The sequence below is a fragment of the Dasypus novemcinctus genome, chromosome 24 (genome assembly GCF_030445035.2).
Source record: "Dasypus novemcinctus isolate mDasNov1 chromosome 24, mDasNov1.1.hap2, whole genome shotgun sequence".
NCBI lineage: Eukaryota > Metazoa > Chordata > Mammalia > Cingulata > Dasypodidae > Dasypus > Dasypus novemcinctus.
This window is the reverse complement of record NC_080696.1, coordinates 37,826,636-37,841,634: the sequence shown is the minus strand read 5'-3', so window position 1 is coordinate 37,841,634 and position 14,999 is coordinate 37,826,636. Positions and strand designations below refer to the sequence as shown.

Below are 14,999 nucleotides of genomic sequence, written 5' to 3'. Positions count from 1 at the left end.
AATATGGAGAGACTCACTTTAGACCCAAAGACACAAATAGGTTGAAAGTGAAAGTTTAGAAACAGCTACTCCATGCAAACAGTAATCAAAAAAGAACTGGGGTAGCTATACTGATATTGGGCAAAATAGACTTTAAATACTAAATCGTTATGAAACAAAGCAGGACAATATATATTTACAAAAGTGGTAGTCCACCAAGAAGAAATAACAATCATAAATATGTATGCACCTAATCATGGTGCATCAAAATACACAAAGCAAACACTGGCAAACTGAAGAGAGAAATAAACAACTCTACAATAATAGTTGGAGACTTCAATACACCACTCTCATCAGTAGATAGAACGTCTAGACAGAGGATCAATAAGGAAACAGAGAACTTGAATAATATGGTAAATGAACTAGACCTAACAGACATATACAGAACATTGCACTCCAAATAGCAGGATATACCTTCTTCTCAAGTACTCATGGATCTTTCTCTAGGATGAACCACATGTTGGGTCACAAAACAAGTCTCAATAAATTTAAAATGATTGAAATTATGCACATACTTTCTCTGACCATAATGGAATGAAGCTGGAAATCAGTAACAGGCAGAGAATTAGAAAATCCACAAATACATGAAAGTTAAACAACACATTCTTAAGCAATCAGTGGATAAAAGAAGAAATTGCAAGAGAATTCAGTAAATATCTCCAAACGAATGAAAATGAGAACATAGCATATCAAAACTTACAGGGGAAGTGAAGTGGATGTGGCTCAAGGGAATGAGCTCCTGTCTACCATATAGGAGATCCAGGGTTCGATTCCTGGGACCTCCTGGTGAAGGCAAGCTGGCCTGCACAGAGAGCTGGCCCACACGGGGTGCTGGTCTGGGTGCAGGAGTGCTGGCCTACACAGAATGCTGGCCTGTGCAGAGAATTGGTGCAACAAGATGAAGCAACAAAAAGAAACAGAGGAGAGACAGTAAGAGATGCAGCAGACCAAGCTGCTGAGGTGGCACAAGAGATTGAGTGCCTCTCTCCCACTCTGGAAGGTCCCAGGATCGGTTCCTGGTACTGCATAAAGAGAAGACAGGCAGACACAGAAGAAAACACAGTGAATGGACACAGAAAGCAGACAGTGAGTGCAAAACAGCAAGGAAAGGGGGAGAAATAAATCTTTAAATTAAAAAAATGAAAAAACTTACATGATATAGGAACCAGTATAGCTCAGTGGTTGAGTGACAGCTTCCCACATATGAGGTCCCAGGTTCAGTCCCCAGCCCCAGTACCTCAAAAAAATTAATTAATTAATTAATTAAAGCAAATCTTACAGGATAAAGTAAATGCAATGCTAAGAGGGAAATTTATGGCCCAAAATGCCTATATTAAAAAGGAAGAAAGAGCTAAAATCAGAGACCCAACTGCATTCCTGGAAGAACTAGAAAATAAATAGCAAACTATAACAAAGCAAACAGAAGGAAAGAAATAAAAAATATTAGAGCAGAAATAAATGAAATTGAGAATTTTTTTTTAAAAAGTAGAATTAACAAAACCAAAACCAGTTCTTTAAGATCAGTAAAATTGACACACCCTTAGCAAGACTAAACATGAACTAAAGAGAGAGGATGCAAATAAAATGAGGAATGAGAGAGGGGACGTTATGACTGACCCCCCAGAAAGAAAAAGGATTGTAAGAGGATATCATGAACAACAACTATATGCCAACAAATTAGACAACTCCGATGAAATAGACAAATTCCTAGAAACACTTGAACAACCTACACTGAACCAGGACACCTCAGCAGACTAATTACAACTAAAAAGATTGAGTCAGTCATCAAAAGCATCCCAACGAAAAAAAGCCCAGGACCAGATGACTTCAGGTTAATTCTACCAACCATTCCAAGAAGAATTAATTCTAATCCTCCTCAAACTTTTGCAAAAAAATTGAAGAGGAGAGAGCATTTTCTAACTCACTTTATGAAGCCTACATCACCCTCATACCAAAGCCAGATAAAGATACTACAAGGAAAGAAAATTACAGACCAATTTAAATAATGAATATAGATGTGAAAGTCCTGAACAGAATAACTTGCAGATCAAATCCAACGCACATTTAAAGAATTATATACCATGACCAAGTAGGTTTTACCAGGTATGCAAGGGTGGTTCAAAACAAGAAAATCAGTTACTGTAATACACCATATTAACAAATCAAAGGGCAAAAAACACATGATCATCTTAATTGATGCAGAAAAGGCATTTGACAAAACCCAGCATCCTTTCTTTATAAAAACACTTAAAAAGATAGGAATAGAAAGAAACCTCCTGATCATGATAACATCTATGAAAAACCTACAGCTAACATCATACTTAATGTTGACAGACTAAAAGCTTTTCTTCTAAGATAAGGAATAAGACAGTGATGCCCCCTGTCATCACTGTTATTCAGTATTGTGCTGGAAGTTCTAGGTAGAGCAGTTTAGGAAGAAAAAGAAATAAAGGTATCCAGATTGGAAAGGAAGAAGTAAAATTTTCACTATTTGCAGATGGCATGATCATATATATAGAAAGTTCCAAAAAATCTATAACAAAGCCACTAGAGCTAATAAATGAGTTCAACAAAGTGGTGTAATACAAGATCAACATGTCAAAAAAATCAGTAGTGTTTCTACACAGTAATAATGAGCAATCTGAGGAGACAATCAAGAAAAAAATTCCCTTTTACAATACCAACTAAAAGAAATATCCAGGAATATATTTAACCAAGGATAAAAAGGACTTGTACAAACAAAACTACAGAACATTGCTAAAAGAAAATAAAACAAGACCTAAATAATTGGAAGGACATTCTGTGTTCATGGATTGGAAGACTAAATACAGTTGTCAGTTCTGCTCAAATTCATGTAGATTTAATGCAATTCCAATAAAAATTTCAAAGCCTACTTTGCAGAAATGGAAATGCCAAATAACAAATTTATTTGAAAAGGTAGCAGGCCCCAAATAGCCAAAAATGTCTTGAAAAAAGGAACGAAGTTGGAGGATTCATACTTCCTAACTTTAAAGCATATTACAAAGCTTCAGTGGTCAAAACAGCATGGTCTTGGCATAAAGACAGATGTAATGACCAATGGAATTGAATTGAAAGTTCAGGGGAGCTGATGTGGCTCAGTGGTTGAGTGCCCGCTTCCTCCATACAAGGTCCCAGCTTCATTCCCCAGCCCCAGTACCCTCCACCCCCCCACCTCCCCAAAAAAAGAAGAAAAGAAAAAGAAAGTTCAAAAATAGACTCATATATGTGACCAACTGATATTTGACAAGGCTGCCAAGTCCACTCAACTGGGACAGAATCATCTCTTCACCAAATGGTGCTGGGAAACTGGGTATCCATATGCAAAAGAATGGAAGAGGACCCATGTCTCACACCTCATATAAAAATTAACTCAAAATGAATCAAAGACCTCAATAAAACTCCTTGAAGAAAATGTAGGGAAGCATCTTCAAGACCTTGAAGTAGGTTAATGGTTTGGACTTTACACCCAAAGCACAAGCAACGAAAAAAAAGAATAAATGGGACCGTCTCAAAATTATAAACTTTTGTGATTCCAAGGACTTTGTCAAGAAAGTGAAAAAACAACCTACTAAATGGCAGAAAATATTTGGAAACCACATATCTGATAAGGGCTTAATATCCAAATATGTAATGAAATCCTACAACTAAAAAAAAAGACAACCCAATTAAATAATGGGCAAGTGACTTGAATAGACATTTTTCCAAAGAGGAAATACAAATGTCTACAAAAACACATGAAAAGATGCTCAGTGTCACTAGCTATTAGGGAAATGCAAATCAAAACCACAATGAGATATCACTTACCATCTGCTAGACTGGTTGCTATTTTAAAACAAACAAACAAAACTACAAGTGTGGAGGGGATGTGGAGAAATAGGGACACTGTCACTTTTGGTGGGAATATAAAATAGTGCAGCCACTTATGGAAGACAGTTTGGTGATTCCTCAGGAAGCTAGGTATAGAATCACCATATGATCCTACCATCCTGCAACTAGGTATATACCCAGAAGAACTGAAAACGTCTCGAACAGATATTTGCACACCAGTGTTCTAGTGGCATTATTCACAGCTGCCAAAAGATGGAAGTAACCCAAGTGTCCATAAGCTGATGAATAGATAAACAAAATGTATTATATACATAAAATGGAATATTATTTAGCTATAAGGAAGGAATGAAGTCCTGATAACACGTGACACCATGGATGAATCTTGAGGACTTTATATTGAGTGAAATAAGCCAGACACAAAAGGACAAATATTGCATGATCTCACTGATATATACTAATTTTAATAAGCAAACTCATAAGAGTTAAGATTCTTGAATATAGGTTACCAGGATAGAGAAGTAAGGGTAGAAAATGGGACGCTGATGCTTAATTTATGCATAATTTATATTTAGGTTGATTGTGCATGTTTGGAAATAGTAATGATGGTAGCATATTATTGCAAGTGTGATTAACAGTGCTGAATTATGTTTGTGAATGTGGTTGAAAGGGGAAGTTTTGGGTTGTGTATATTACTAGAAGGAAAGTTAGAAAACAAAACATGGGATTGTATAACAGGGTGAGCCCTGATAAGGATGATGGACTGTGGTTAATAGTACAAATATAAGAATGTGCTTTCATGAATTATAACAAATGTATGACACTATCACAAGGTATCAGTAATAGGGTAGTATATGGGAAAATCTACACCTAATGTAAACTGTGGACTAAAGTTAATGGTAGTATTTTAATATTATTTTAATATTCTTTCATCAGTTGTAACAAAGTTACCACATTAATGCAAAGTGTCAACAGTAGGGGGTGGGGTATATGGGAATGGCTTTTTTTTTTTTACATGACTTTTCTGTAAACTACAACTTCTCTAAAGAATACAATAATTTTTTTAAAAAGATTATGCTAAGTGAAAGAATTCAGATACAAATTGCCTGCTTCCCACATGGGAGGTCTTGGGTTTGGTTCCTGGTGCCTCCTGAAAAAACAAAACAAACAGCAAGCAAAACAGATGAAAAGGCTAACTCAGGGAAGCCAGTGTGGCTCAGTAGTTGAATGCCGGCTTCCCATATATGAGATCCTGTGTTTGACTCCTGGTACCGCAAAAAAAAAAAATAGAGATAGTATTGCCTCCTCAATTAGTTAAAATTTATATCTTCTTTTAAAAATATGTTCTGCATTGATTTTCAGACTAGCTGAAATGTAATGTTTGCATATCCATATTGAAGCTTAGTTGTCAACTCTGTGTTATTTTCCTCCTTGGTTTAGTATGCTGCATTGGAAGTTCTGTTTTTGTTTAAAGTAGGAAAATAATAATTAAAGAACATCAAAGACATAAAGAATCAAGACTTAATTAAGCCCTCCTTAAATTGAAGTATTTATTAATAAGCTTATGAATGTCTTGCACAAAGATGCCCGGTGAATATTTAATTATTTGAGGATTAAATATTTCAAGTATTTAATTTGAAAAGATAAAATTGCTTACCATTTTATAAACAAACCTCTTCTCCTTTTTAATGCCCTTTCTTTAAATAAGTTTAGTAGATTGTAGTTTCAGATACCCTCATGTTCTGTAGTTGGCAGTATTTTTGTAAGCTTTCACTTGAAACCTATATGTTCTTAGCTTCTCAGTTCACATACAGTGAACTGTGCCCAGAAGTAACTATTATTCTATTAATTTCAACTTCTCTCTTCTTGTGTTCTTTACTCCATCTTAATGCTTTCCATTTATTCAGTGTCTACTGTGTGTCAGGTACTGTGCTAGGTTTTTTGCATATATTATCTCACTTAGTACTTCCAATCCCATGAAGTAGTTTTGTCATCGTTTTAAAAAAGAGAAAAGTACATTTCAGAAAGTTTAAGTAACTTGTTCATGGTACCCAGAAACTAGTGGCAAAGCTGGGATTAGATTTGAAATTTATCTAAAGCCAAAGCCCAAGCTCTCTCAGATATTCCAGACGGGTGCTCTGCCTTGTGCTTTTATCTTCTTTGTTGTTGGTAGTGGTAGCTAAAAAATTAGTAACATTACTCTCTTTCTTTCACAACCAAGAATCCAGCAAGCTAAAGGTGCAGAAGGTGGAACCCTGGAATAGTGTGCGTGTGACATTCAACATACCCCGGGAAGCAGCAGAGCGTCTAAGGATCCTGGCTCAGAGCAACAACCAGCAGCTTCGGGATCTGGGGATTCTCTCCATTCAGATTGAAGGTCTTTTATTTTGCCATGTGCTCATCTGGACAAAATTTGTAAAAACAGTAGATTATAGCATGATTTCCTATGCTTCTTGTTATGTTCTCTTTTGTTCTTAAGTTTTGGTGACTCACGTAACCTGTGTTTCACATTATAGCACCTTCAGATAAAGAAGAATTACTGGGTCCTGATACTCTTAAGAATCTATAGGCTCAGATTTTTTTTCTTTTAATCTTGTAACCTGCAACCTTGATGAACTAGCTTATTTGTAACAGGTTTTTGTTTAGTTTTTTAAAAATTAAATTCCTTAGGATTTTTTATACAAGTTAATATAACGCTTTCCAATCTGGATGCATTTTCTTTATTTTTCTTGCCCAGTTGTCCTGGCTAGAATGTGCAATGCTGAATAGAAGTGGCAAGAGTGGACATCTTGTTTTGTTCTTGATCTAAGGAGAAAGGTTTAGTTTTTCACTGTTAAATATTATTAGCTGTGGGATTTTCATAGAAGCTTTTTTTAAATCAGGTTGTGGAAGAGTCTTTCTGTTTCTAGGTTGAGTTGTTTTGTTTTTACTGTGAAGGAGTGTTCATTCCCCCCCCAAATTCCTTTACTGTTCCTATTGAGATGATCATGTGTTTTTTTACTTCATGATCAATTACTTCAATGATCTGAAATGTTAAAACAGTCTTCCATTTCTGGGATTCCTTCACTGATTTTGGCCATTTGTCTCTCAGACTTCGATTTTACTGGCACCCTAAGCAGGGAGCGATTTGTCTTTTAAAAAACATCTAATTTCAGTTGCTTCCTTCCTCTGAATAAGACTTATACATTTTTCTTTATTCATTTAACAGAGAGATTAAGAGGCCCTGAACAGTCCTCTTATAGCATATTAATTTTTCAAATATTTTAGCCAAAATGATCTTTTCAAAATGAAAATAAACTCAACATACATTCACATACCTGCACCTAGCTTAAAATCTTGGTATCACTTGCCGTCGTTCATAGGGTAAAGACCATACTCCATACCATGACCTTAGGCCTTGCATGGTCTGATCCCTCCCTTCTGCATCCAGCCTTATGTTGTACAACTCTACTCCCTTGTTTTCTGTTTTCCAGCCTTTCCAACATTCTTTTGGGTTTTTTTTTTTAAGATTTATTTTATTATTTATTCCCTCCCCCCTCCCCCCATTGTCTGCTCTCTGTGTCCATTTACTCTGTGTTCTATGTCTGCTTGCATTCTTGGCAGCACCGGGGATCTGTGTCTCTCTTTGTTGCATCATCTTGCTGTGTCAGCTCTCTGTGTGTGCAGCGCCATTCTTAGGCAGGCTGCATTTTTTTCACACAGGGTGGCTCAATGCAGGGTGCACTTCTTGTGTGTGGGGCTCCCTGTGTGGGGGACACCCATTCATGGCATGTCACTCCTTGCGCATGGCAGCGCCGCGTATGGGCCAGTTCACCACACGGGCCAAGAGGCCCTGGATTCGAACCCTGGACCTCCCATATGGTAGGCAGACACTCTGTCAGTTGAGCCATGTCCATTTCTCTGTTTTGGTTTCTTGATCACACAATTCTTCCTCCTACAACAGGGTCTTTGCACTGATATCTTCTTTATATGGAGTGCTTTCCCTTTTCCCCTATCATTCCCTTTTCCCCTAGTTAACTTCTACTCAGTCTTCAAGTATCAGATTAAATCTTCCTAAGGATGCATTTTCTGAACCCCCAGGCTAAGTCAGAGTCCTTTGTTGTATGTTCCCACAAAAGTCTGTTTCTTTCCCTCAGATTATTTATCTCACACTTTCAGCAGAACAATTATTTGATTATTGTTTTATCCTCTACTAGACTGTAAGCTTCAGTAGGGCTGGGACCATGTTTGGTTTTGCTCACTGTGTGTCCCTGGCTTGCCTGGTACATGTTAAATTCTTAGTAAATTTCTGTTGAATGAAAGAAAGGGAAGTACATGTATAATAACACTGCTCTGCTCTAGCACTTGGAATACAAGATAAATAAAATATGGTCCTTGCCTTTATGAAGCTCATAACCCTTTAAAAATTTAAAGTGTCAAGTGTGGGTTGCAGAAAGGGAGTTCTCTCCTTGGGGACTCAGTGAGCTGGAACCCCCTTATCCCCTCCTATGTTGATCCAAAAAATGTGCCAGCCTTCACTTTTCCTGGTGGACCAAGCCCTCCTAACCCTGTGCTTATTTGGAATCTAAATGCTTCAGAGAACCCAGCAGTGTGAGGAGGCTATCATTTTGTATATAGGAGTGAGACAAATTTTGTGCAGTCTAAGATTGTGAAGACAAGATAATAAATTTTTTTGTCTTTACAGACCATACATTCTCAGTCACAGTTACTCAACACTACCATTATTAAGTAAAAGCAGCCATAGACAAGACATAAAAGAATCCACATGGCTGTGTTCCAATTAAACTTTAAATATTTAACAGGCAGCAGGCTGGATTTGGCTCACAAACCATAGTTTGCCTACCCCTAATTGGCAAGTTTGTGAGATAATAGAGTATTCTCTACAGCATCTGTTTCTTTGGCACCAGTTCGCTCATGTCAGTTTGCAAATAAAGGAAATGATATACCAGTATAATGTGGAAATTGTGTTTGTCCGTTTGTGATTTTCCTTGACAGGGAGATCTAGAAAAGTAGGAAATTATAATTACCAACAGGAAAAGAAAAAGGTTTTAGCTCAGCTACTGCATAAGTGGAAATTCTTTTAGCTCTATTTTAAGAAAATTAAGAGTGAGACCTTGCACTCAGATTCCTTCCCCAGAAGTGCACTCTCAGTCTTGCATATTCTCATTTTTTGACTTGTTGCACTTCCTCTTGTGCCCAACTTAATGGCAACCCCAATGGCACAGAGCTCGGCTGCATCAATTATTGTTTATATTAGTGCTCTGGTTACAAAGCTGCATAGGTTTTGAATCTCCCCCTACCCTGTTTTTCCCATAAAGTTTATTCTTTTTAGTGTGGGATTTTACAGAATGTATTTATCATTTAGAAAAATGCATGTAATTCTCTGTAAGGTTATGAAAAGATGACTCATCATTTATTCACTAAATAGCTAATGAGTGTCTACTATGTGCCAGGTATTAGTCTATGAATAAAGGATATAATTATAGTAGCCATGGAATTTATCATCTAATTAGGACACATTAGAGAATGAAAGGAGGTACTATTAATAATTTTGCTCGGATAACAGGTAAACCGGGCTGTTCTAGAAAACTAGGGCAGACCATACTTACTTCATAGTGATGAGGGAAGCAGACAGAACAAATGAATAAGAAATTACAAAATGGAATGTTCTCTGAAGAAAATAGCAAGGGGTTCTGATAAGGGTGACCTAACCTTGGATTAGATTGTTGGGGGAGGCCTTTTTGGGTATGTGATACTTACTCAAAGCTTACTTGAAATTTAAGAAGTTAGCTATGTGAAGAGTGCAGGAGGACTGTTGTAGGCCTTGAGCAGCTTTGTGTACCAAAGAAACTAAAAAATGTAACTGAGACTGAATCCTTATTCAGAGAAAATAACATGAGATAAGGTTGGAGAGGTAGGCAAGGACTGGATCTTAGTCTGCACTGTCCAGTATTATAGCCATGAGCCACATGTGGCTATGAGCACTGGAAATGAGGCCAGTTCAAAATGATAGGCACTTTAAGTGTAACTGCCCCCCCAAGAATGTAAAATATCTCATTAATAATTTTATATTAATTGTATGTTGAAATAATAATGCATTGGTTGTATTTGATTAAATAAAATATGTTACAATTAATTTCACCTGTTTTTTTTTACCTTCTTAATATAGCTTCTGGAAAATTTAAAGTTATATTTGTGGCTTGTGTTATATTTCAGTTGAATAGCATTGGATTAGACAGATAATTTGAAACCCTGTATGCCCTGTTAAGGACTTTCACTTTTATTTCTAAAACAGTGGGAAGCAATTTATAGTTTTAAGCAAAGGAGTGACATGATCTGATGACTGTTTCAGAAACATTACTCTTTCTCCTTAGAATATCTTAGCAAGTTTGGTACATTAATGGTTCTTTTCCTATGTTGGAAATCCTCAAGACCTGCATTCTCTTGGGTTCCCAGCATTTGTCCTTATTATTAGGATGTATGTTTCTTATGACCAAAAATACTTAACACAGAAAGATCACATAGGTTAGTGATGAGGTGGGAAACTGTCGTGTCTTCATTAGGTTCTTGCTTTATCTCTGTATTTGTCAATCAGGACCCCATAGAAGGAAGAACTCAGGTGTGTGTAGCTTTTCAACTCCTCAGTAAACTATACATTCATCTGTCCACAAGGTGGTGGTGTCTTCCAAAGAAACAAAGATCAAATTTTGGATTATGTGCAGTAAGCATTTTGAAACTTGTTTTAGAGACCTTTTTATCATTAGCCCAAGTTAAAATTAAGTTGCTTCAAAGACTAAGATCTACCTAATTGGAATATTTCTAGTGACATTCCCTACCAGGTTATTATAAGGCTCCAGTGAGATAAAATTTTATAAACATTAAAAACCTTATACAAATGTTGGTCTAATCAATCAGATATCTCAGAGGTAGATTAGTAGCAACCTGTCTACCCTTCATTGCTTGGATTTCTCTGCTGGAAGTCTGTTTATGTTGAAATTATTGAAAGGAAATTAGTATTTTGAAACCTCTGTTTAGTGCTCAAATTTAAGCTATTATCTATACCATCATGTTTTTTTGTCCATCAAGCCTATTTATACTTCTACCTCCTGACAGAAAATTCCCTAAAGGAAACCTGGTATTTTGAGATTTTTGTAGAACATTTTTATCCTTTACAAATACACAGAACTAGTGAAAGTTGAAAATAAATATTCAGAGTTCTGAGTTCTCTGATACCAAGCATCATTAATGATTGTCTGTCTGCCATATTATAAGTGAAAATTGGTTATGATGTTCTCCTTGTGCCTCACGTAAGTAAACCTGCTTAGAGGGAGTTTTAAAAAGATCCACATACTATTGAACCTGTCCTTTTTGTGGTGGTAAACTTACTATAATTTTTCAAAAACACAGAAAATTAAGACTCTTCTATCTGTATTTGAATAAAATTGGCCTTTGTTTTTCTTATTCTCATGATTTCCTTTTTATAACTTTGACTGTCATTTTCAGGGGAAGGTGCTATCAACCTGGCTTTGGCTCAGAACCGAAGCCAAGATGTGAGAATGAATGGACCCATGGGAGCTGGAAACTCAGTTAGGATGGAAACAGGATTTCCTATGGCAGGTGCTCCAGGTGAGATCTTCCACTCAATGGTATGACATCTTGCTAGTTTCCTTATTTCTGTTTGTTTGCTAATACATGATTATTTGGGTCTTGCAAGATAGGCTGGAGCTTGGGAAACAGCCACATATCTATTAACTGAATCAGTGAGTCACTCTCAGGAGACTAGGGTGGTGGAGCTTGAAGCATACAGTTTTTACAATCTTTTAAGCTCATGCTTAAAAGTATATGAACACTGAACCATGTGGCAAACTTTTATTAAGTTCCTGTTTTATATCAGGATCTAGAAAATAAAAATGAATAAAACATTTTCTACTCTCAAGATGTTTACAGTATAGTGGAGTGCATAGCTTTACAGCTCCCTACCACTTTCTGTGAGGCTGAGAATCTATAAGCTGAGTGTTCTTGTATGCTTAAGTGGAATCTGCAGAAGTATGGGGGAGAATCTGTTTTTATATATTTGGAATTTGAAAGAGTTATATTTAAAGTGTTTGCTTCCTTGTAATCCTGAAATTTCTTCTTCAGAGATTGTAGAAACACAGAATGTTAGAGTTGAATTGGCTCTTTCATTTAAAACTGAGGAAGCTGTTGGAGCCTACAGAAGGGAAACAATTTTCCCAGGTCAGCTAATGAGCTAACATCACAGATCTCTTAAGTACTATTGCAGCACTCTTACCACTACCCTGGTGGCTTTCAGACTTTTTCAGCTGCAGGACTTTTTATTCAAAATAAGACAAAATAAGAACGTAATTATGGTTGTGAAGCAGGGAAAAATTCTGAAACTATGCCCAATCATTATCCTTCCCACCTCTACTCTAGCTCTTGAAGAAATGTAGCAGAGTGGAGGAGCTTAGTTTGTAAACCTTCTGAACTGTAGCTGAAGACTTGGCCATATAAAATTGGACAGAACTAGGTTTGAATCCTGGCATTGTCAGTTACTGGCTACCTCAACCTAATCACTGTTTCTTCATCTATAAAATGAGATATTAATGCCTACAGTCTTTTGAGACCATGCTTGAAGGTAGATGAGCACTGAGTCATGGCAAACATTTACTGGATTCCTGTTATATGTCAGGATATGCTATTTGGCTATTTTGCGGGTCCATATAGTGGTTATAAAATACCCAAACTGGTGCCTTGTATTAGGGATTCTGTACTTGCTCATAGAATTCAGAGCATCTGATGGTAAGGAAGCTACATGAGAGATTATAGGTGACACTGTTACCACTACTGGAAGAATCAGGACCAGAAGCCTAGCCAAGCATGAAATAGTTATAGAAGAAATAGACCAGGGATAAGAGGAAATTTGATACTCTCGTCTTTATAACTTAATATTTACAGGCCTTAGTTGATGTAAACATCTTTAATTATGTCCTGGAAACAGTGAAATGCTCTGAAACTGTTATCAACATCCTAATTGCAAGCTCTCCTAGATAAACTATTGTCTTACTAGTAGTAATGATTTTTGGTCTCAGGAACTTTTTTTTTCCTTTTTGCTGACTTAATTTTATTCATTAGAGAAACTGTGGGTTTAAAGAACAATCATGCCTAAAATATCTGATTTCCATATACCATACCACACTATTATTAACACCTTGAATTGGTATGGAGCATTTGTTACAATTGATAATAGCACATTTTTATAATTGTACTACTCACTATAGTCTGTGGTTTAACTTAGGGCTCACTATTTGTATAGTGTAGTTCCATGCATTTTGTTTTGTTGTTTTGATTTTTACATGAAAGAATTTCATTGTTACCATTATACAGTCTAACATATCTCATTAACAATCGCATTCATATATATATTTCAGTGCTGTTAATTGCATTCACAATGTTGTACTACCATCACCACCATCCATTACCAAAACATTTCCATCATCCTAAATAGAAACTCTCTATATTTTAAGCCTTAACTTCCCAGTCCCTATCCCTACCCCATTTTCCTGGTAACCTCTATTCTAGATTCTGATTCTATGAGTTTGTTTATTTAAATTATTTCAACTCAGTGAGATCATACAATATTTGTCCTTTTCTGTCTGGCTCGTGTCACACAGTAACATTTTAATTCCTAGGTATCTTTCTTTATTGCCAAGCACACTTTAGGAAGATTTTTCTCTTTTATCCATTGGGACTTGATACAAACAAAATTTAGTACTAAATTAGACAAAATTTTCTAGGGGAACAGACTATATAAATACTTTCTAAAATAATAAATGACTTAGGAATTGTTTATCTAGATATATCTTAGATTGCAAGTTATTCTTAGTATTACTTTCTTCTATTAACATTGGCAATAGAAAGCTGGTAAACAAACTTTTTTTTTCATTTAAAAATAAATCCTTAGTCTGTTTTAGTTTTTTTAGGGTTTTTTTTCCCCTTAACCTTATAGACTCCCAAGATTAGTGAAGGTACCATAACAGGCATTTAGTCCAGAGTTCCTTAACCTCAACACTATTGGCATTTTATAGGGATCTGTCCTGGGCACTGTGGGATGCTTACCACCATCCCTGTGCTCTACCCACCAGATACCAGTAGCACCTCCACTCCTTATTCTAGATTTGCCAACCAAAATGTCTTCAGATATTGCCGAATGTCCTCTGAGGCACAAAATCACCCCAAGTTTGGAACCACTGATTTAGTCCAAATTCCCACCTAATGCTGGAATGCATTTCATAGTGCTCCTACTGAGTATATAGTCAGCATGACCTACGCATTACTAGGGGTAGGAAGCTCTTTGTGGACTAAGGAAACTTGTTTCTTTTTATGAGAATTTTCTTACTGTCTAACTACCATCTTTGAAAAATGGCATGAGGTTCCTCAGAAACAAATCCATTTCAGTAAATAAACATTTACCTCCCTGCCATTTGCAACTAAAAAATATCTAAAAATGCAAGATAAAATATAACTTGTAATGCATAGCTGAGTTTGTAAGAAATAAGAGAAATCCCCAAGGCAAAAAATAAGGTAAAGTTGAAACTTTAAACAGAGCAGTAGGCAAATGAGGAAATTTTGCACAGGCCAAGGGATTTTGATGTTAGTGGCCAGGAAGGGATAAAGATGAAGTGATGCCTTGAATCCAAATGAAGAAAGAAGCTAGAATTTTCAACAAAAGATAGATTAGAAAAAATTAAAAATGGGAAACTTGTTTATCTTGACCTAGGCTGTAAGTTGTGGGGTGGGGAACGGGGGTTGTAAAACTGTCTTCTTTACCCACATGCAAATTGAGGATTTAATATACTATTGGAATTGTCTAGGAACAGCCATGGTAAATCATTAACAAAAGTGGTTCTAGGATAGTAATATTCTTGAGCCTGTGGAATACATCTTTAACCCAAGCCATTGCAGACTTTGCATAGTTTAATCCTAAAATTAGGATTAGACTCCCATCCTCAAGAATTTTAGATAATAGAGCTATCAGGTAAATGATTTAAAATTTTGGCTTTTGGGAGCAGATGTAGCTCAAGTGGTTGAGCACCTGCGTCCCATATATGAGGTCA

The 14,999-nt window shown here is 36.3% G+C and overlaps 1 protein-coding gene across 7 annotated transcripts in view; it reads left to right on the top strand.

Moving 5' to 3' along the window:
* The window catches only part of NCOA6 (nuclear receptor coactivator 6), a 161,467-nt gene that overhangs the window by 69,822 nt on the left and 76,646 nt on the right, over nt 1–14,999 (top strand). For all 7 annotated transcript variants that reach the window (XM_058286959.2, XM_058286954.1, XM_058286961.2 and 4 more), the window contains exons 5-6: nt 6,107–6,262; nt 11,389–11,511. In XM_058286959.2, the coding sequence (XP_058142942.1) occupies nt 6,107–6,262; nt 11,389–11,511 (279 nt within the window). The remainder of the gene's footprint in view (nt 1–6,106; nt 6,263–11,388; nt 11,512–14,999) is intronic.